Below are 22369 nucleotides of genomic sequence, written 5' to 3' on the forward strand. Positions count from 1 at the left end.
ACTCATAGTGCCCATATCTTGTACGAAATACCGTCTTTTGAATGTCCTTGTCGGCAACTCTCAGCTGGTGATCCCAAGTCTATCTTCGAGAAGACTCCTGCTCCCTTTAATTGATCAAATAAGTCATCTATCCGTGGCAGAGGGTATTTGTTCTTCATAGTGACTTGGTTTAACTCCCTATAGTCTATGCACAAGCGCATGCTCCCATCCTTTTTCTTCACAAATAATACTGGGGCTCCCCAAGGTGACACACTTGGTCTAATATAGCCTTTCTCCAATAACGCTTGTAACTGTCCATTGAGTTCAGCCATCTCTGCAGGTGCCATCCGATAAGGTACTTTGGATAGAGCTGTAGTGCCCGGTTATAGATCGATAGAAAACTCCAATTCTCTTGCTGGGGGCAAACCTGGAATCTCTTCAGGGAACACATCGGGGAACTCTCTTATTACAACAATCTGTTCAAGAACCTCATCCTTAGCATTCAGGTCTTGGAGAGTACGCAAGTAGACTTCATGCCCTTTATCCACATATTTCCTCATCTTGGTCATGGACACAATCCTCATTCTCGATGGTTCCACATTTCCCTTGTAAGATACATACTTCCCTTTTGGTCTCCTCATCACCACCTTCCGCTCTTCACTTAAAATCTTCGCCTTATTCTTGCTCAACCAATCCATCCCCAATATCACGTCCATGCCTTCCAATTCGATCTTGATGAAGTCTCCGTGAAAGACTACTTCAGATATTTCCACGGGCAAGTCTTCTAGAATATCTTCGCAGTTCATTACCCTACCTGACGCTAGCCGGATACTCATCTTCCTCTTACTTGTAGGTTCCCATCCCAACTCGTCCACCAAAGAAAATGATATGAACGAGTTCGTGGCCCCTGAGTCAATCAACACCACAGTCGGCACATTGTTCACTCGAAACGTTTCGGTTACTAACTCCACGGGCTCGACTGGGTCTAAACGGGTGGTGAGTATTTCCCCTTGTCCTCTATCCTCTTCCTCAATTGCTTCATGGATAGACTTGCCGCGCCAACTCTTCGCGATATCCTTTCTTCGACCTGACCAATTATTCTTCTTCTTAACTCCCCCTCGGATTGACAAGCCCGGGGTGTACTTGGTTCTCTCAGAGGGAGGTAGCTCATTCTCACTGAGCTGCCTCGGTGGCATTTCACCACCCTATCAACACAAAGGAAAAATGTCAACTTAGTTAGGACTTCTAAGAACTAGCTACTTCTAACTTCTCCTTACTCAAGTAAGGTTCACAACAAATAAAGCACAAAACAAGAAACAAGTATAAGCTCATATACTTTTCACATTAGTAACTTGTTCAAAACTTTCACAAAACTTTCAACTTTCAACTTTTAACTTTCAGGGTCTCAACTTCTAACTTTCACTTTCAACTTCCAACTTTAAAACAAAAGGCAAGCAAACAGTACTTTAAACACATTGAAAAAGCACATAAACAGTTAAGCAAGCGTAAGAAACTCACAATCTCATTGCGTTCCTAACTGGAATACTTAAAGAAACTTCTTATCCTTGGAATTCTTACACTTAACTGCTTAACTTAAAGTCTTTCCACCTTAAATCTTACAACTTAGAGTTCACTTCCTTAGCTGGTCCATCCTAGTATTTCCACTTAGGTCTCCTATACTCAACTCTTAAGGTCCAGTCTTCCTAAATCCCGCGGTTCGTACTGCTCTGATACCAACTTGTAACACCCCACTTTTCTTAATCTAAATCCCGATTACTTAACTTAGCAAGATAAGCTAAACAAGAAATTAAAAAAAGTAAGATTAATAACTTAAACCAACTAAAACCAATAACGGGTGTTACCGCCATAGTCACCACTCGTGGTGACTGCACAGGCTAAAAAGGGAGAATACTAACTCAAGATAAACTTTAATAAAATAACCTTAAAGCTTGGGGAACAACCCCGATGTCCAGCACCAACAAAAGATCAATCTAAGTCATAATCCAACAAACAACATCAACTTTACCTAAACATCAAGTTTAAGATAGAAACTAAACTAGAAACTGATCTAGAATCTACCATAACACAACTATGCACTACAACTAAACACGTGTGCTCTCAGTTACTGGGCCCACCTGAAAGGGGTTAAAAAAAACAAGTAGAAAATAAACCCGTTAGCAAGTTAATGCTAAGTATAAAACCACTCAACCATGTAAAGTACTATAGAATATAGATTTTGAAAATCATTTGGCAAGCACACATAATCTCAAACATTTCAACACTTAAACAACATTCTCAACAAACTCATAATCAACTCTATATGCTTGCAACCTATACAACAAATAATCATGCTTTCAGAAGTACTCAACTAATTCACAAATCTCATGCTTCAGCGAAAAGATAAGAGATATTCCGTACTAAATAACATAACAAACAATCTCATGCTTTCATGCTAAACAACAAACAGTCTCAAAGCTATCATGCCAACTCAACAACAACAACAAGTTATACCTCTCAACGTACTCTAAATGCAAAACATGAAATCAAGTGTAAGGAAAAGCCATGATACTAAAGGTATATATATATATATATATATATATATATATATATATATATATATATATATATATATATATATATATATATATAGGCGAGTTCAGGTGCGGCACTGTCTTACGGTGTGGCGATTTCTTACGGTGCGGCAACACCAATAGTTCAACAAATATGCACTATCAACGTTAGGAAAATACACCACAAAAAACAGAGTAAACAAAGCCCTGCATCACCAAACACACACCATTAAGTGTGAGTAAAAACACCATACACTGTTCAGAAATACACCATTGGGGGTGGTGAGTTATATGGTGTATTTTTTTGAGTCTGTTGTGTATTCTGTGATGTTTTATTGCATTTCATTGTGGTGTGTGTTTCTTACACTGTTGGTGCATATTGTTAACACTGTTGGTGTATTCTGGAATTCCGTCGCACCGCCGCACGGGAAGACCCCGCCGCATTTGAACTTTATTCTATATATATATATATATATATATATATATATATATATATATATATATATATATATATATATATATATATATATATATATATATATATATATATTCTCTCACTCTAAAAAATGTATACTTTTTCTTTGGAGGTTTCTGTTGAGTCACAATGACCCGCTTTTCTCTTCTTTCTCTTTGAGTCACACAGACTCATTTTCTCTTCTTTCTCTTTGAGTCACACAGACTCACTTTCTCTTCTTTAATTGCGGGCGAGGTAGGAACTTCACCATGTGTGAATGGACATGTCCAGGCTCGGCATCTAGCCGGCCTAATACTAGTCTCGCCCACGGAACCACTCTCTTGGTTCTAAACTAAATCTCTGTAGAATCAGGTATCGTACTGATCAGTGTGCACACCCCCTAACCAGGATTCCAAGCCCGGGTGGGTAGTATCCAACCTAGTAACTCGAGAATATCAACCTCGTTACTTCATTTCGGTTCACAATGTCCGATTCTTTCTCAAACTTTCTTTCTTTCTCTTTTCTTCCAAAAGGACATATTCCTAACAAGCCTCCAAAAATACTATTTGCCTCACAATAGGTAATATATATATATATATATATATATATATATATATATATATATATATATATATATATATATATATATATATCTCATGCAACTTCTTTCTCTTGCCACAAACTCTTCTTATGCAAACTCATGCACAAATATTCTCAATCAACTTCTCATTCTCACATCTTTGGGAATCAAATATCATGCAACTCTCAATGCAAATAGATAATTATTTTCCAAAATAGATATAGGTTTTTGAAATAGAACCTAGGCTTACTTAAAGCCAATGATGCACTTTAACTATGAAATGCACAAATCATACTCTTTACTGTGATGCATACTCAATTCTCATTCACTGTGAACTCAAGAAAATATGCACTGCTCATGCTAAAAACTCAAATACTTAACAATACTTCACAACAAATACTAGCAAGTAATTAGGAATGCTTCTTAACACAATGGCAATACTCAGATGTTTCAAACTCATTTACTGATAGTTCACAAACTACAACAATAGCAAACTCATTTCTTCACAAATTCAACTATAAATCATGCTTTAAAACTCAAAATTCAATGAAACGAACCTCTACTAGTGCGTCGTAACGAGCCCGAGTGTCCGAGTGTAACACCCCGAAATTTTTAAAACTTTTAATCGTATAATATGAAAGCAATTCTATTAATCAAACCCAAACAGAGCATTCTAAACATAAGGGTTTGGGGTGTTATGCCACATCTGAGCTGGAGAACTCAGATGCAAAGGCTACATTAACTAATTATCATCAAACAACGTCATTACATCATCAAGGCACGCAGGCCGAAAGGAAAGACTAACTATCTAAGCCGAGGTCCTCTAGCGCGCTTCGGTAGCTAATCATTTGTGCCTTAAAGCCAAATATATCTGTTTAGCGAATAATGCTGGTAACCCACTCCAACGCGCTAAAATACAATATAGGTATATATATATATATATATATATATATATATATATATATATATATATATATATATATATATATATATATATATATATATATATATATATATATATATGTATATATAGGAAAACCATTTTGAAGCAGGAGGATATATACTTAGGAGACTCTAGCTTTAAAACCAGGAATAGACTCGACAAATAGGGGATAAGCACATTCAACAGTTATAAACAAGCATATAAAGTCATTATCATGTATCTTAAGGTCACAGGTTAATTTCACATCATTCATGTCATCTTTCAATCAATCATCTTTATCATATAAGCACACTTTGGTGGCGCCACATGACCAATCGCATGCCCATACATGAGGGTTAGCGCATATAGCGCTAACACAGCCCCGTAGCACCCTGACTCATACCGCAGCATGAAGGGGTTGACCACAGCCAACCGATGAACCGTAGCTCATCAAACCGTTGACGAGCTCAACGGTGGACCACAACCCTACACACCGTTAGCAAGCCCAATCGGTGGGTCGTGGCCCAAAAGAGTGTCACTGACCGCAGCCAGGATTATGAACTGCAGCTCATGTAAAACCGTTGACGAGCTCAAAGGTGGACCGTAGCCCTACACACCGTTTGCGAGCCCAATCGGTGGACCACGGCCCCTTTGGTGGACTGCAGCCCTACACACCGTTGGCAAGCCCAATCGGTGGACCGCAACCCATGTAAGACCAATTTGATCGCAGCCAATATTGGGGAGTCATGCACATATAACACATAGCAAGCACATGCAATCCACATTAACATATTGGGAAAGGGGAGAAAACGTATAACGAAACCTATGCGTGGTTATCCACATACTAGGAATAATCCTAAGGGGTTCATACATCTTTCACCTAGGTCAACGGGGTACCAATTCAACTAGCATACAATACACAAAACTCTTTTATCCTACGAACGGTACCCGAAACATCAAACTTAGACTTAGGCACGATAAACGGAGTCCGTTGGGACACCACGAGGTAGGGATGTCAATTTAGCCCGAACCCGATGGGCCAACCCGAAAAAAACTGAAACCGCCAGGGTTATGGCCCGAACGGGCTAGCCCGATAAAACGCATTAGCCCGACGAGCCCGATACCCGATAGGGCTAGCCCGAAATTAAAAGGGCTATCCCGACAACCCGGACTATTGAAAACTATTCTTTATTATAGAAGTGACTAGTTTTTACGCGCATTGCGCGATTGAGATAATGCCCAATGCTTTTTTTTTTTAAATAAGTACTTTAAAGTATATTAAGGCAGAATTATATTGAAATTGTTCATGCATAGATAATTGAAGGTTGAATTTGCGTATTTAAATAGGTAATTCTTCTCCCAAAGGTTGAGTCCCCAACCCCAAGGCCCCCCACACTCCGACCCGACAGAGCATTGTGGGAAGTTGTAAATCACGGTGACTCAATGGTTCAGCAGACAGGGCCAAATGCTGATACGCACAAGGAATCTGTCCACTTTGGACATAATTCCCGCACTACCGCTGCCGAGGTTCAAACCTTGATTTCTTCTCCCAAATACTACCCACTAAACCATTGAGTTAAGCCCGTGCGGGTTAAATAGGTAATTCTAAGTTTACAAATGCAAGATAATATAGTCAAGATTGATTATAATTGTCAATAAAATATTTGTATAGGTATGGTTGAAACCAAATACGGGACATAAGGAAAAACAAATAAAAATTAGGGCATAAAATATTAAATATATACTAATATTGTTTGAGGAGATTCCGACATTAGGATTTGTGGTTAAGTTCTATTAAGCACTGTTGCAAAAATCGCGCCTAGACGCCGATTAATCGGCGTCTAGGCGCTAGGCGGCCTAGGCGCCCGCCTAGGCGCTCTAGGCGCCCTAGGCGGTCCCCAGGCGCCTAGAGGGCGCCTAGCGATTTTTTCAACATTGCTATTAAGACTTTAATATTAGAATTAGATTAATGATGTAGTTATAATTCTATATTAGATTTTAATATTAGAATTAGACTAACGGTGAATTAACTGAAAAGTTAAATGGATAATTATATAATTAAGGATAAATTATAAAATCTTAAAAGAAAAAAATTAAAACCTGAACAATATGAACCATTCATTTGATTTAATAATTTGGCGGTCATTTTTCTACCCAATGTTAATAATTAAATAAATTCGCTGGTCAAATCCGCTAGTATAATCCGCTAACGCTAACCGCTAACTGCTGATTGTCAAACAAAGACATTGCGAGGTAGTTCTCACTTCAATTTGTTGTGTGATTTGAATACTCTCTTTGTCATAAAATTTCTCAAGTAGTTAATATGGTTGGCTTTATTAATTATATTTTTTTTAATTTTTTCATGGTATTAATAAAATACTTGGTAAATAAATATATAGCATTATTTTGCATTATAACTTTGATATTTAATTATAAAAATAGTGCACAAAAAAGATAATAGATAATGTAGTGAATATAATCAATTGATGAATTTGAATGTAAAAATTTTTACATTTGAGAAAAATAAAGACAATATAACTAATGAAAATATTTCTTTTAATTAATTTATTGATAATTAAGACATAGTGGACACATAATTCTAAATTAAAAAAATGCATATGTATTATTTTTCGTTGTAACTACTAAATTATTATTTATATAATTTAATAAGAGTAAAATAGAGTAATAATTATGCCAACTTTGATTGGGATGAGGTTCAAACCTAAGACCTTTTTTTATTGAAATCAATGAGTAAGTTAACGGTGAACTAACGGCAATTCTTAAAATTTTAACGGAATTAGTAACGGTGTGTGGGTATTTTAGAAAATTTTAGTGTAAAATTTAAATCTGATCAATCTTTTAATCAATCTGAGCCATACATTTGATTAAAATATGTGACCGCCATTTTTTCTACCCATTATAGCCCTAACTCTCTTGGGCTCTTATTAGTATAGTAGATAGTAGATAGTAGATGTGAAACCTAACATATATGGAATAATTATTATATTACTTATATATATATATATATATTACTTATATATATAAGTATGCTACAAGCCTACAATACAGTAGCGTATATATATATAAGTAATATATATATATATATATATATATATATATATATATATATATATATATATATAAAATTTAAATCAACTTTAATCTAATATTTTGATTAAAAATTGATGAGGACGGAATTTTTCATCCCCGCTAAATTCTCCGCGGGAACGTAGATAGGGACTATTTTTAATTTTTCGTTGAGGACGGAGATGGGGAGTATACTTCCCGCCCCGCCCCGTTGTCATCCCTACTCTAAATATGGGTACTCACTTTCAGTTTCTAATTTTAGTTCAGATGGTTCAACCCGCCCGATTAGCCCGACAACCCGAAGTTTAGGGTTAGGGCCAAACCGAACCCGAGAATAAAGTATTAATAAACCGATTAGCCCGACAACCCGACAGGGCTAGCCCGAAACCGAGTGGGCTGGCCCGATTGACATCCCTACCACGAGGGTCGGGGAGACATCAAACGGGGAAGCCAACATCCCGAGGTGGGGAAAACTAGCAGGTGGCCGGCGGGTGGAGGACCATCCGCCGGCGGCGAGAAACCGGGCAGCGGGTGCCCGGCGGGCAGTCGTCTGCCCGCTGCCGGCGACGCCAAAATGGGCAGCGGGTAGGTGGCGGGTTCCCCTACCCCCCACTGACTCTTTTTCAATACTTGGGTCCCGGGATCTTTCGTGGAACCCGAAACCATGCTTAGGCGCTTTTAAACACGAACGATGACACCACGTGGTCAAATAATGGATTAAAACCAAAAATCATATTGAACATATCCTAACATGACTTCTAAACATAATCAACACCCGAACATGCGAAATCCCACCCAAATATATCAAGAACATCACAATACGAAATTCCCAATTTAACCTAGGGCTCTAATTATATTTAAATCATAAAATCATACTTTATCTTCAAAATCAAGAACATCAAGATTTATCAAGAACGATACCCAATTATCAAGAACCTCTTATAATCATCAAGATTATCAAGATCAACACATAAGATCATCTCATTAATCATCAAGATCATATCATAATTATCGTAAAAGATTTATCAAGACACAATAATAGAGAGGGAACCAAAGAAAGAAGATCATAGCAAGGAAAATAGGTTTTGTTGAGACATGGGTTACCTCTTAGCCTTAATTAAATTCCTTGGCTATTAAGGGTCTTTCTCTAAGATCTCCTCTTCTTGATTTCTCCTATGTTGGTGATAAGAGAATTCTTGGGAATTCTTGTGTGGTGATATCTATTGTGGTGTGTATTCTAGGGGCCTCCTATGTCCCTATTTATATATCTAAGAGTCCTAATTAGGGTCTAAATGGTATGGGTTTGCTAGTTCTATTTCTTATAGGACTAAGATGTTGGTTTAGGGATAAGGATCCATGGTCTATGGTGGACCCTTTTTAGTTAATTAATGGAATTTAATTCTCTTTTTAGGGTAAGTAGTTAAATAATTAATTTGGGTTAGAGACCGTAACACGGGGTGTTACACCGAGCCTCAAGGTTCCATGAGTCCCAGTTCGAACAACGCGTAGCTAAGCCACAAAGGGTCCGGCCAGTACTGAGAATGGCATGGCGGAGCTTGGTGGTGGGGCTTAAGAAGCCCCACCACTGGGCTCCGCCAAACCACGGATCATGGCAACGGTTTTTGCCTAGAACCGTGGCCATAGTCCGCCCCTCAATGGAGCTTGCCAATGGACTATGCCAAGGTCCATTGGTTGGTGTAACACCCCTTTTCTAACTCTTAATTTCAACTCTAAACAGTCATTAACATCACTAAGCAGCGGAAAAACTAAAAGATAAATAGTGGGAGTGTCACCGTTACAACCACCAATCCGTGGTGATTGCACAAGCTAAGGGGTAAAACTGGAAATAAAGTAAAATCTGGCATTCATCATAAAAACTGAAACATAGGGGGAAATACATCACCCCAAATAGTCTACATCATCCTCAAACCATAAAGTCAAAAGATCTAAAATCCATAATCGTAAACATCAATCAAACTAGAGTTTAGATATCTCTATCCACGAGACTAATCTAACTCGAATTTTTCACACTTCTGGGCCCACCTGAAATGGGGTTTTGCAAGCAACACATAGACAAATAGGAAAACACCTGTTAGCACAAAGCTAAGTATAACCACACTCAACCCTGTAAAGCATTCTAGCATTTACTTAGAAAACATTTGATTTCTTTATAACAAAAATCTCATCTCAAATCATCTTTAGATTTATCACATTATTTCTAGATGCTTGCACCCTATAATATCAGTTAGCATGCTCATATATGTATAAGACTGTTCACATAGATTTATCAACGTATAAGCTTCTCAAATAACTTATCAAGCAATTCATGCTTACAGAACCATATAACAGGTATTCTCATGCTTTCACATTCTCATCACATAACTAGATAAATAGAACTTCTAGTACAACATGATAATCATGCTCGATGGAAAATCTTAAGTCAAACTTCTCATTATAAAATCTCATACGATACTCTATTTACATGCAATCTCGTATAATACTATACATCACTCTCATATACAATCTCGTGCAATGCTATAATCATACTTCTTACGCAAACTCATGCAATACTAAATACCAACTCATATGTAATCTCATGCAACTATATACTCATACTCATATGCAATCTCGTGCAACTATATACTCATACTCATATGCAATCTAGTGCCATAATATAATCATACTCTTATGCAATCTAGTGCAATAATATACTCATACTCATATGCAATCTCGTGCAACAATATAATCATACTCTTATGCAATCTAGTGCAATAATATACTCATACTCATGCAATCTCGTGCAACAATATAATCATACTCTTATGCAATCTAGTGCAATAATATAATCATACTCTTATGCAATCTCGTGCAACAATATAATCATACTCTTATGCAATCTAGTGCAATAATATACTCATACTCATATGCAATCTCGTGCAACAATATAATCATACTCTTATGCAATCTAGTGCAATAATATAATCATACTCTTATGCAATCTAGTGCAATAATATACTCATACTCATATGCAATCTCGTGCAACAATATAATCATACTCTTATGCGATCTAGTGCAATAATATAATCATACTCTTATGCAATCTAGTGCAATAATATACTCATACTCATATGCAATCTCGTGCAACAATATAATCATACTCTTATGCAATCTAGTGCAATAATATACTCATATGCAATCTCGTGTAACTATAGATATATAAATACTCATACACTCTTTTATAAAATAGAGTACTTTCTGTGGAGGTTTCTTTATTACTTTCTTGAGTCTCTCTTTCTTCTCTTGAGTCTCCTTTGACTATCTTTCTTTCTCTTGAGTCTCTTTTGACTCTCTTTCTTTCTCTTGAGTCTCTTTTAACTCTATTTCTTTCTCTTGAGTCTCTTTTGACTCTCTTTCTTTCTCTATACTCGTAGACGGCTTAGGGTTTCACCGAAGCGTGAATTACCCCATCGGGAACGGCATAAATCTGACCCAATATCTCCTATCGTCTACGGAACCAATCTCGTGGTTCAAACTCTGTGGAATCAGGTATCGAACTATTAGTGTGCACATCCCCTAACCAGGATTCCAAGACTGGCGGGAAGTTTCCAACCTCGTAACATGGGAATACGCCGCATTACATATACTGGGACCACAATGTCCATAAATATCTCCCAAGAGGACATAGTCCAAACGGTATCCTCCAAAACCTCACCGATATAGATAATACATAAATATATCTTTCATGCATCAATCTCATGCATGCAAACAATTCTACTACTTCTCAATGTATCAAAGAATGATATCCCACGTGCTTATGGTTTTTGAAAGTATTCTTGGGCTCACGTTGGCTCCTTATGCATTTTTGAAATATGACACATGTGAAATGCCAAAACGCTCTATAACATGCTTCTAAGTCATGTATAAAATAACATGAAGAATTCAAAATATAATGTCATGCTCGATTTGCAAATAGGCAACTTCTATACATTTCACTTCAACAAATATGCTTCCATTCTCATTGATCAAATAATCGCAATTAATCATGCTATAATAGTGAATCACATTCTCAAATGATCATGCTTCTATACTTAATAAAACATCAAACAGATCACAAAGATAACAACTTCTCATATACAGTGCATAGCAAAATATATACTCTGTGTAGTATTTCTTCACAATTTCCTTCATAACATACTCATTTTAAATCCAAATTCAACAAAATCAAAGCCAAAATGTGAGTCGAGACGGTCCCGAAGAGTCGAGCCACAAGGGCCCGTAACACTCGGCCCGAAATGACACGTAGTTGAGCCACAAGGGCCCGGCCACTGCACAGATTCTTCTCAGAATCAAAGTCAGGGGCTTGGGGCGGGACTCCCCATGGTCCGCCCCTTACACCCCGTTACTTCACCAGGACTAGATATCGACCCTCCTCTAGGACCGTTCCCTAGTCCCGCGCAAGCACAGCTCTAGCCGGCGGCCCTCCTGATGGGCCGCGGTTAGGGTCGTCCATCTAATCTGGTGCACACTGTGTTGTGCACCAGAAGGTTTTTCATCTCCAAAATCCAATCCAAACAAGTCCAAAACAATCTCAACAACTCACAAACAAATACTAAATCACTTCTAAGAATGAACACATCAAAAACTCATAGTTTCTACTCATTTCTACTCAAAACTAAGGCTTCATAGAGCCAATTTTAAAGAGGAATTCATGGGGTTATACCTCTTGAAGCCTTTATTCTAGCTTGGATCTCTTCTTCCTCTCTATCTAGCTTGAGCCTCCTTCACCATCTATACTTCTCAAACACACCATACAACCTTAGCCTAGAACCTCAAAGATTAAAAGGAACTAGAAGAGAAATGAATGCTAGGATTGAAGAGGAAATGAACTTATTGTGATGTTGTTTTCTCCCTTTCTCTTTGCAGAAAATTTGTGTGGAGAGGCAAAGAAAGAGATCAGGGAATCAAGATGGAATAATGGGGTTTATATAGGGTCCAAAACCCTAGGCAGAAGGCCAATGATTGGTTGAGGGCAAAATGGTAATTTTGGGATAGTTCTAGCAAAGATTAGACAAGGGAAAAGCTCACTTTTTTTTGTCCACCTTGCAACATGGACCAACGCTAGAAATGCTAATTTTAAATACTTTGGGGTTGAAAATGAATTTTCTCAAAAAGCTATTTGGATGAACACTTGTTTAGAATCTTTTCGAATTCTCCTTGTCTCACTCAGATAAATTTCTCGATTTAAATCTTGGTACGCGAAGTACCCGAAAGCTTAGGAATTTTCTAATAGAATCCATTTTTGGTGTCGAATTAATTTAAAATGTGCCGAAAATATTTTATTCAAACACCGATTGATCGTAAAAATTTTTAATGGAGTGAAAAAGGCTATTTTGGGATTTCTTAATACCAGATTTATAAAATGAAATTTTGGGTTGTTACAGTTGGCTCCGTTGGGTGATCTGGTGCACCATCTGTGTGCACCAGACACCTCCTTCTTCACCTGAAACACAAAACCAGTGCAATCCAACACTTCTAAAGCACAACAAATCAATCATAGATCCTCAACAACACACAAATAGCTCAACCACAACATTTATCCAGCATTTCTACACATCTAACCACATTTCTAACAGTTAACAGAGATCAAAATGTAGTTTGGGAGTCCATGGTTTATACCTTTGCTTGTTCTTCTTCTTGTGTGGATCTCTTTCTCATCTCTACTCAACTTCCACCACCTTCACTACCTAAACTCCTCAAACAAACCACACAAACAACACACAAGAGGAAACCTCAGAGATTGAAGGCTAAGAGATGAAAATCAGGAGGAAAGAGGAATCAGTGGAGGAGAATGAATGTTAGAAAACCTTACTGCAAATTGTTGTCTTCTTCAACAGAGAACTCAAGGGAAGAGATGCAAGGAAAGAGATCAGGAATAACAAATGAACAGTGTTGAATTTATAGGGTGCAAAACCCTAGGTGAGAAGGCAATGATTGGTGGAGGGTGACAAGGGAATTTGGCTTGCTTTCTACAAGGATCAGACAAGGTGTAGAAAGCTCATAGTCCACCTTGCATCATTGACCAAAGTCTACAAAAGTGAATTTTGGATAACTTGGGGTCAAAATCAGATTTTCTAGAAAATGTTTTTTTAATTAAAACACTTGGTTCAGGTTTCGCAGGTTCATTTCCGGTTTCACTCAGATTGACTTTTCGGGTCAAAAATTAGTACATAAATGTACCCGAAATTTAGGATTTTCGAAATTGAATATTCTCGGTGTTGAATTTATTTAAGAATTCAATTTAAAATATTTAATTCAAACACCGTTTTCGAAATAAAATTTTTGAAAGAGTGAAAATAGCTATTGTGACACCCCGTGAATCCAAACTCTAGTTAAGGATTAATTAGAGAATTAATCATAGTCTTATTGCAAATTCATTCGTAAAATCCTGAAAATTCAATAGTCGGAGGACTAGAATTTGACTAGTCAACCAAGGTAAAATGGTTGTACCTTATGCTTGTTGAATTGTTCCCTTGTCTCCTTATTCTTCCAACTTTAGTAAGGGCAAAGGGGTCTTTCTACCTAAAGTTTGTGCTCCAAGCTAACCTAGCATCATCCCTTCATTTCATCCACCAACACTCTAAACACAAAACCTCTACCTTCTCTCTAGGATTTTGGTAGCTTCTTCTCCAAGCAAAAATTTGGGCATCCTAAATCCTACAAGTTGTCTTCCAAGATTCATACTTTCCTAATCTTAAGCATAAGGGAGGGTAAGATCCTTGATCTCTTGGTGTTTTTAGCATCCTTTTAGTTGTCTTTTTCTAAAAATAGAATCTTTGTTGTCTTTTGGTATGTTTATGAAGTTGGTGTTGAAGAAGAGCTTTAGGAGAAGCTTTTTAAGGGTGAGAAAGTGAAGTTCTAGGCTACAAAGGTAACCCATGCTTTACAAAACTATTTTCTTACTTATATGATGATTTCTTGGCTTCTACTTGTGATTTTTGTGTTGAAATGTGAGATTTGATGCATTGTCTTGTGGTAATGCATATTTAGAGCTTGTTATTAGGGTTATTGTATGCCATTGCTTGGCTATTTCTTGGGTTCAAGTCATATTGTTGTATTGTGTGAGATTTTGTGTGTTTTGGACTTGAATTTGGATTTCTTGTTGAAAATCCCCGAAGGGATTATTTTGGGTTCAGGTCGGTACCTGCGGGCGGAACGGCGGGCAGCGCACCACCCGCCGCCCCACCAGCGGGGTACATGTGGTGTGTGGGCTTGTACCCGCGGGCGGAACCACGGGTGGAGGTCCACCCGTGGCCCCACCCGCGGGGAACACAGATGGATGGTGTCGGGGATTTGTCCCCGTGATTCTTTTGACTCGGTATTGATGTTTTGACCTCCCGATGTTGTTTTATTGGGCGATTTGAGTGTCTTCTTGATGTTTCGTATGTCTAGAACGTTAAGTTAGGAATCCATGTAGGATTTGGTGTCTTGAATCGTGCTTTTGGTCCAACTTTGTGATTCGTTGGATTGATGTTGAGTCTTGTATGTTCTATGGAACTACTTTTGGTTTACCCGTTTGATAAACATGCTAGTTTAATGTTGAAATGCTAGTGTGTGCGGTTTGTTCTTTCCTATTGAGGGTGGCAACTTGTGTTGACCATCGTTTGGTGTCGGATTGTGATCCTTCGTTGTTGAGTACGGTTCCATATCTTTGTTGTGATCCAGTGATTGATTCCTATGATGTGAACGTGTGTAATTGTTGTGCCATTTGACGGAAGCATGACTAAGGCTTATGGAGCCTTGGTTTTCCTGATAATAATGGGTCCTCGTGTGGCCATGATTGAAATTGGTGGTGTGACCTGAGCGTAGGCTCATATGTTGGAGATTGTGTGAATGAAATTAATGGTACCCTCGTGTACTCATATGTCGGAGACTTTGTTAGAGATTGTCGGAGGGGGGACGACGGTCCCCGGAGGCAAAAGTTTGGACTCAGAAGTACAGGGTGACACTAGGAGGTAATGGTTGGAACTGAAATAAGGGCGGGGGTAGCCATAAGGTTGGAACAGAGCATAAGGTTGGAACTGTGTGAATCTTGTGACATGTAGTTGTCACTATGGCATGTAGTTGCCAATGTGTGAATGTGTAATCTTTGCTAATGAGCATGTCTTAATGTATTATACTTTGTGATCAGTAGAATACATCTCGAGTTGTATTGTTTACTGTTGGTATTCTTGTCTTGTTGTTGTCATGGGATGCTGATTTTCCTCTTTCCGTTGAGAGTGTGTATGAGTCTTTGAAGTTGACTTTTCTCTATGGATTTTGAAATGATATATACTGTATTCCGTTTCGAAAATGGTTTTGACTTATACTATGTATATATGTTATTTAACGCGTATTGATGGGTTACCAGCAATGTTCGCTGACCAGGTGTCATCCCCTATCTTTATGTTGCTTTACAGGTTTTGAGTAGCTTTATGGGAGAGCGCGCTAGCAGTTCGTTAGTTAGTGTAGCTCCATATGACTGTTTTGTTAGACTTTTGGCCTGTGAGTCGTGGATATTTATAAGCTTGACTTTGATGTGTTGTTTAGACTTAGCCTGTGCACCTATAAATGTATAGGTGTGGCATAACCTCCCGTACTTGTCTTTTAGCTTCCGCTTTTCTTATGATGATGATTAGACAGTTAATTCCTTTAATTTAAGTTTTAAAAAGTTGTGAAAATGGGGGGTGTTACAGCTATTTTGGGATTTTATAAAATAGAATTTAGAAAAATTATTTTTGGGTTGTCACATTCTACCCTCCTTAAAAGAAGTTTCGTCCTCGAAACTTAGGTTAAACGAACAGATTTTCTTAAAACGGGAGCTTTCTAGAAGATAACAAGGGTTACAAGATTTGGCTTAGGAGTTTTTCTTTGAATACTTGGAAAGAATGGAATCTCTGAGTATCAAGCAAGCACTCAAACAACTAAAGCGCTAAGTAAAACTAACAACTAGATAAAGTCTACTAACTGTTCCAAAACTTAACGGTTACCTTGTTTAAAGAGAGTCGGGTAACGTCTTCGCATATTCTCCTCAGTCTCCCAAGTAGCTTCTTCCGAGGTTGAACCACAAAACTTTTACCAGCTTCAGCTTTTTCCTTTCAATTTAAAATATTTAATTTAAACACCGGTTTCGAAATAAAATTTTTGAAAGAGTGAAAATAGCTATTTTGGGATTTTATAAAATAGAATTTAGAAAAATTATTTTTGGGTTGTCATGGACTGCCTGTGAGCCCCAGAGAGAGAAACGAACTCGAAAAACAACCAAGTTCCTCATTGAGCGAGGCTGACTGCCTGCGAGTCCTTGAGAGAGAAACGAACTCCAAAAACACCCAAGTCCCTTAGTGAGCGAGGCTGACTGCTTGCGAGCCCACGAGAGACAAATGAACTCCAAAAACACCCAAGTCCCTCAATGGGGCGAGGCTGACTGCTTGCAAGCCCTCGAAAGAGAAACGAACTCCAAAAACAACCAAGTCCCTTGGTGGGCGAGGCTGACTGCCTGCGATCCCTTGAGAGAGAAACAAACTCCAAAAACAACCAAGTCTCTCAGTGAGCGAGACTGAATGCCCGCGAGCCCCCTAGAGAAAAACAAACTCCAAAAACAACCAAGTCCCTCAGTGGGCGAGGCTGACTGCCTGCGAGCCCCTGAGAGAGAAACGAACTCCAAAAACACCCAAGTCCCTCAGTGGACGAGCTGACTGGCTGCTATCCCCCGAGAGAGAAATGAACTCCAAAAAACAACCAAGTCCCTTAGTGGGCGAGACTGTCTGCTTGCGAGCCTCTGAGAGAGAAACGAACTCCAAAAACAACCAAGTCCCTTAGTGGGTGAGGCTGACTGTCTAGAGTCCCTGAGAGAGAAACGAACTCCAAAAACAACCAAGTCTCTCAGTGGGCGAGACTGACTACCTAGGAGCCCCTGAGAAAAGAAATGAACTCCAATATCCTCTGCGAGGTGACAACTTGTATGTGTGACCAGGCTCGGTTATCGGAGTGTCCTCATATGGGTGCCTCAGCCTCCTTAGCGAAGCTACTCTGCTAGGTAGTCGGTGTGTCCCCAACTGAATGCGTGTCCAGAGGCAGTTATTGGCGGATTCTGCGGATTCTGCGGATTCCTAGAAAATATTTTTTAAGTTTTGAAATGGTCCTAATTGAAATAATGCACTTTATTTTGATTAATTTACGATTAAATAGTTCATTTCCGGTATTAGATAAAAAAAAAAATTATGAACTATAATTATATTATCGGATTTCCTAATAATATATACTTGCTTGAAGAATATACGAAATAGTTACAAATATTTGGCTTGAAGTCGACTTCTGCTAAGTACACGCGAGGCTACGCAAGCATCTCGTGTACATACTAAAAAAGATGGATAATGATTAAAGGTTATGGAATAAATTACATTTATTTATTTATTGAGGTCGTCCAAGAAAATACAAACCCATTGTTCAATCAACCTCAATCTACTCGTCGTCCCGGTTCTTTATCTTTCCTTTTTCCCTTTCCCAACCGTTCATTATTTTCAAGAAGGTACGATGGCTGTGATTCTATTTATCTTCTTGCTTTTATTTTATTTTGTTTTGTTCTGTAGGGATATTGATAAAGTATGGATTTTGTTCATTTGTGGGATTAATTGGTTTGATCAATTGTTTGGGAAGTATTTACTTTCAATATCGATATTTGTATTTTGCGCTAAATTCAGTAGAAGATTTGGTTGGGTTTGGGCTTTGGTATGTGAAACTGATTGAAAGTTACTATTTTGGGTTTCAATTTGTAGGTGGGATGGCAAGGAGTTCATTCAAGCAAGAGCATGATCTTGGTTTGTACTTTTTTTTTTTTAATATTTTTTTTTTTCACCAAAGGGATTGGTGTTGATAGTATTGAATTTCTGAGTCTGTGTTTTGAGTATTTCAGTGAAGAGGCGTGCTGAGGCGGCTAGGATTAGGGAAAAATACCCAGATAGAATTCCGGTAAGAGTGCATCTTCATGATTTGTTGCAATTTAATTGTTACTTCTGGTTTTGATCATTGATGATGATTTCTCAAAAATCCCTTCAAATTTTGGGTTATAGCTTATTGAGTTGAGTTGAATTTGGGCTTTTTTCTTAGGCTGCAATTTGGTACCCACTCTTGAAGATTGAAATATGTGTTTAAGTATATACAGCTGTTTATTAGACACACACTAAAATTTGTGATTGTATTTGTGCTTAGTGGATGTTTCATGGACTGCCATTTGCAGTTTAAATTAATTCACTTGAAATAGAACAGATCGTTCCTGTAATCTACTGTTGTAAATATGTTTTAAACCAGAGTACTATTTCACTTTATGGGAAGAAAAAAGAAGCTGTGTTTTGGATGATGTGTTGCAGGATTCTTGTATTTTTATTGTATTCTGAGCTTTGGTTCGTTGTGAGTAAAATGTCTGCAAAGTGGGTAAAATTTGTTTACTTTTTTTTTTTAAAAAAAAAAATACTTTCCATTAGTTGTCTGGTTTGTTGCATGGAACTGTTTGTATTGGCTTTGTTTTGTAACTGGTAAAGTAGCAAGAGATATAGTTGACTTCTCAGGTCGGTTCTATTTGAAGCATCATAATATTGAGAAACCACTGTCTGATGTGACAACCTCTTTTGGGTACAACTGAGGCTGTTTAAGCTTTGTTTTGGCGAGATCAATCAAAGCTCGTTCCCAAGTAATGAAACTTCACACTCTTAGAAATGGCTGGAAGTTCACCATTTCCATCTACTGTGATGCTAATTTATCACCACTTTTCAATTCAATGTTGCAAAAATCCGCCTAGGCGCCGATTAAGCGCTAGGTGCCCCTAGGCCCAGGGGATTTTACCGTTAGGCGGACATTAGTCGGCCGGCCAATTAGTCAATTGACTAGGCGGTCTAGGCACCCGAGTCGGCCAACTCGGCCGAGTGTGTTTTTTTTTTTGGTGTGTTGTTTTTCTTATTACTCCCTCTGTCCCATTTTATCTGTCTTACTTACTATTCATTGGTCAAACTAACTTTTTCTTCTTTGATTATTTTCTTTAGTATTTTTTACTTATTTTTAAATTTGATTTTTTTTTGTTTAATAGTACTTTTACGGTAGTTTCTAAATATATAAATTTTGTATACTAATACTAAACTTAATATTATGAAAAATTATATTAGAAACAATTTCAGTCAAGTCTCGTTAACCGAACCACACACATAAAATGGGACAGAGGGAGTATTATAACTTGGCCACCTAGCCCCTAGCGTGTTCTACAACATTGATTCCTTAATTAAGTATATCAATCAACAGTGCATGGCTTATAAGAATTTCTAACTAGTTAAATTCATTATAGTATTATACTATTACTACTGGTTACAAAAGTAAATAGCATGAATATCTTTGAACGTTAAAGAATCTTGCCTGTGTTCAGATGTTTCCCTGTAATGATCAAGGTTTGTGCCTACACCAGCTGTAACCTCTGTTTGCGTATTTCTTTGGCTGTGAAATTAGAATAGTTGTTTAAGTAGTAAATGTAATTATACATTTGAGTAGGGTGTCAATTTTATCCATAGTAACTTTGCTATCTCATATTTCTTATGCAAATCTGTTTCTGTGCTGTGAAGGTGATCGTTGAGAAGGCAGAAAGAAGTGATATTCCTAACATTGACAAGAAAAAGTAAGCCTTACTTCTATCTGCATTTTTATGTATTTCTACTCTATATAGCCATGGAAGTGCCTTTGAGTTTCTGGGCAGTGAATTCATTATTATTCCTTGCATCTTGTTGTAGAAATAGTAACTCATTGAATCAATTATGGAAATAGTTTCTTGTTGAATGTAGATATAGACATATTAACTCATTGGATTTGGTTATAAAAGTATAAAACATCAATGGGCAAGGGGGGAGCAAGAAAAGGAAAAAGAGAATTACGATTTCTGCACTAGTTGACTATTGCCAGATAGTTATTGCATGAGGACTTTGAGAAGGCAATTTGATATTCTTGCCAATCAGCACCTTTAATCCAGTGTGGTTATACAAGACTGTTAACAGTCCCGCATTGGAAATGTAAGAGAGAACATACGGGTTTATAAGGACATGGGTTAGACTCACTAATTGATTGGATTTAGTCTTTTAGTGTGGTTTGGCCCATGTACATTATAGCCCAGTTGAGTGACCTTGGCCCAATCTTAGATTATAACAAAGACCGATATGGGAAAGCAACTTTAAGAATAGAAAACTCTGATTTCAGCTGTAGTTTGATGTTTTTTTGCTTGCTAAGGGCATTAATGCTCTGAAGAAGGCATATTTTATCTATGCTAGAGAATAAAGGCATGTCGAGTACAAGGTGTTATGGACCGAGATATCTAGGATCGCGTCATAGGCCTAGAAACTTAAGAATGAAAAATGAAGCTTTTCTGGAGTGCTTCTTCCCCCAATCTTTCCTTTAACAGAAAGCCAAAATTATCCATTTCCAAAGTCCCCTTTCTGCAAATACATAGATATCTATATATATATTCAAAATAATATAAAACTACCCACTACCTAAGAAAGTGGTCATCCCACTACTACAATAATAATAATAATAATAATAATAATAACTATAACAACACTATGGTTGTAACACAAGGATACTCCCAACACAGTGAGCATTAGATTGTTAAAGAAAGCGAATGCCTCGAGAAGCTTTTCTACTGTAAAGTTGCATTATTTTTGCTTCTTCACTCCGTGCCACTACATCATCATGGAGGCTTTTTCTCCCGCTTTGTCTTTTCTCTTGTAGCATGGTTGTATTTTATATGTGAGGGTTTAGATATTCTCAGTTGTCTGACTGGCAAAATTACAGGTATCTCGTCCCAGCTGACTTGACAGTAGGGCAGTTTGTTTATGTTATTCGCAAAAGAATCAAATTGAGTGCGGAGAAAGCAATTTTCATATTTGTTGACAATGTGCTTCCACCAACGGGTACGTGCTTGAACTTTAACCATCTCTGTAATAGTTAGTTTCTAGAGTTAATGCCATCTAGGGTCCTCCGAGTATAGGGATTTTATGTTTAGTCCTAAACTTTCAAATTAATTACCCGTGGTCCTTCCAACTTTCAAATTTTAACCAACTGAGGTCCTTCAACTTTCAAGTTAACCACCCGTGGTCCTTTAACGGACAAATTTTAATCAACTGTGGTCCTTTCATAAAAATACTACGATTGGTTAAAATTTGAAAGTTGAAGGACCACGACGGGTAAAATTTTGAAAATTGAAGGACCAGGGGTGGTTATTAACTTGAAGGTTTAAGACTAAACGTGGCAAAATCATTATACTCGGAGGACTCCAGATGGCATTAACTCTAGTTTCTATAAGCGTCACAAGTAGTGGACTAGTTGAATGCCATATCTACAGAAATCTGATATGACGAGATTGTGTGCCTCTGCTAATTTCTATTTTCAGGGGCAATCATGTCTGCAATTTACGATGAGAAGAAGGACGAAGACGGTTTTCTCTATGTTACCTACAGCGGAGAGAACACATTCGGGGACCATATCCCGGTCTAAAGCCACTACAAGATTCAGTCTCAAGCCATTCCACCATTTCCACTGCGATAAGATTGTGAATAAAATCATCACTGTTACTTTTACTGTTAACACTTTATGTATAGCAAATATCCCTGTATAGTTGCGGACTACCCTACCAAGTGTGCCGAAATCAACTGGCCTATTATCATAAATAACCATTTGGAATCGACGTTCTTCCTCCCCGTGTTCTTGTTTGA

At 37.8% G+C, this 22369-nt stretch overlaps 1 protein-coding gene across 1 annotated transcript; it reads left to right on the forward strand.

Moving 5' to 3' along the window:
• The first annotated feature begins 18040 nt into the window (after positions 1-18040).
• On the forward strand, positions 18041-22369 carry LOC109152067 (autophagy-related protein 8f). The gene is made up of 6 exons (XM_019299645.1): positions 18041-18156; positions 18404-18445; positions 18541-18596; positions 20231-20283; positions 21450-21568; positions 22048-22369. Exons 2-6 carry the CDS (start codon positions 18409-18411, stop codon positions 22149-22151), a joined length of 369 nt encoding a protein of 122 aa, XP_019155190.1. The 5' UTR covers positions 18041-18156; positions 18404-18408; the 3' UTR covers positions 22152-22369.

The sequence above is a fragment of the Ipomoea nil genome, unplaced genomic scaffold, assembly GCF_001879475.1.
Source record: "Ipomoea nil cultivar Tokyo-kokei standard unplaced genomic scaffold, Asagao_1.1 scaffold2360, whole genome shotgun sequence".
NCBI classification, from domain to species: Eukaryota; Viridiplantae; Streptophyta; class Magnoliopsida; order Solanales; family Convolvulaceae; genus Ipomoea; species Ipomoea nil.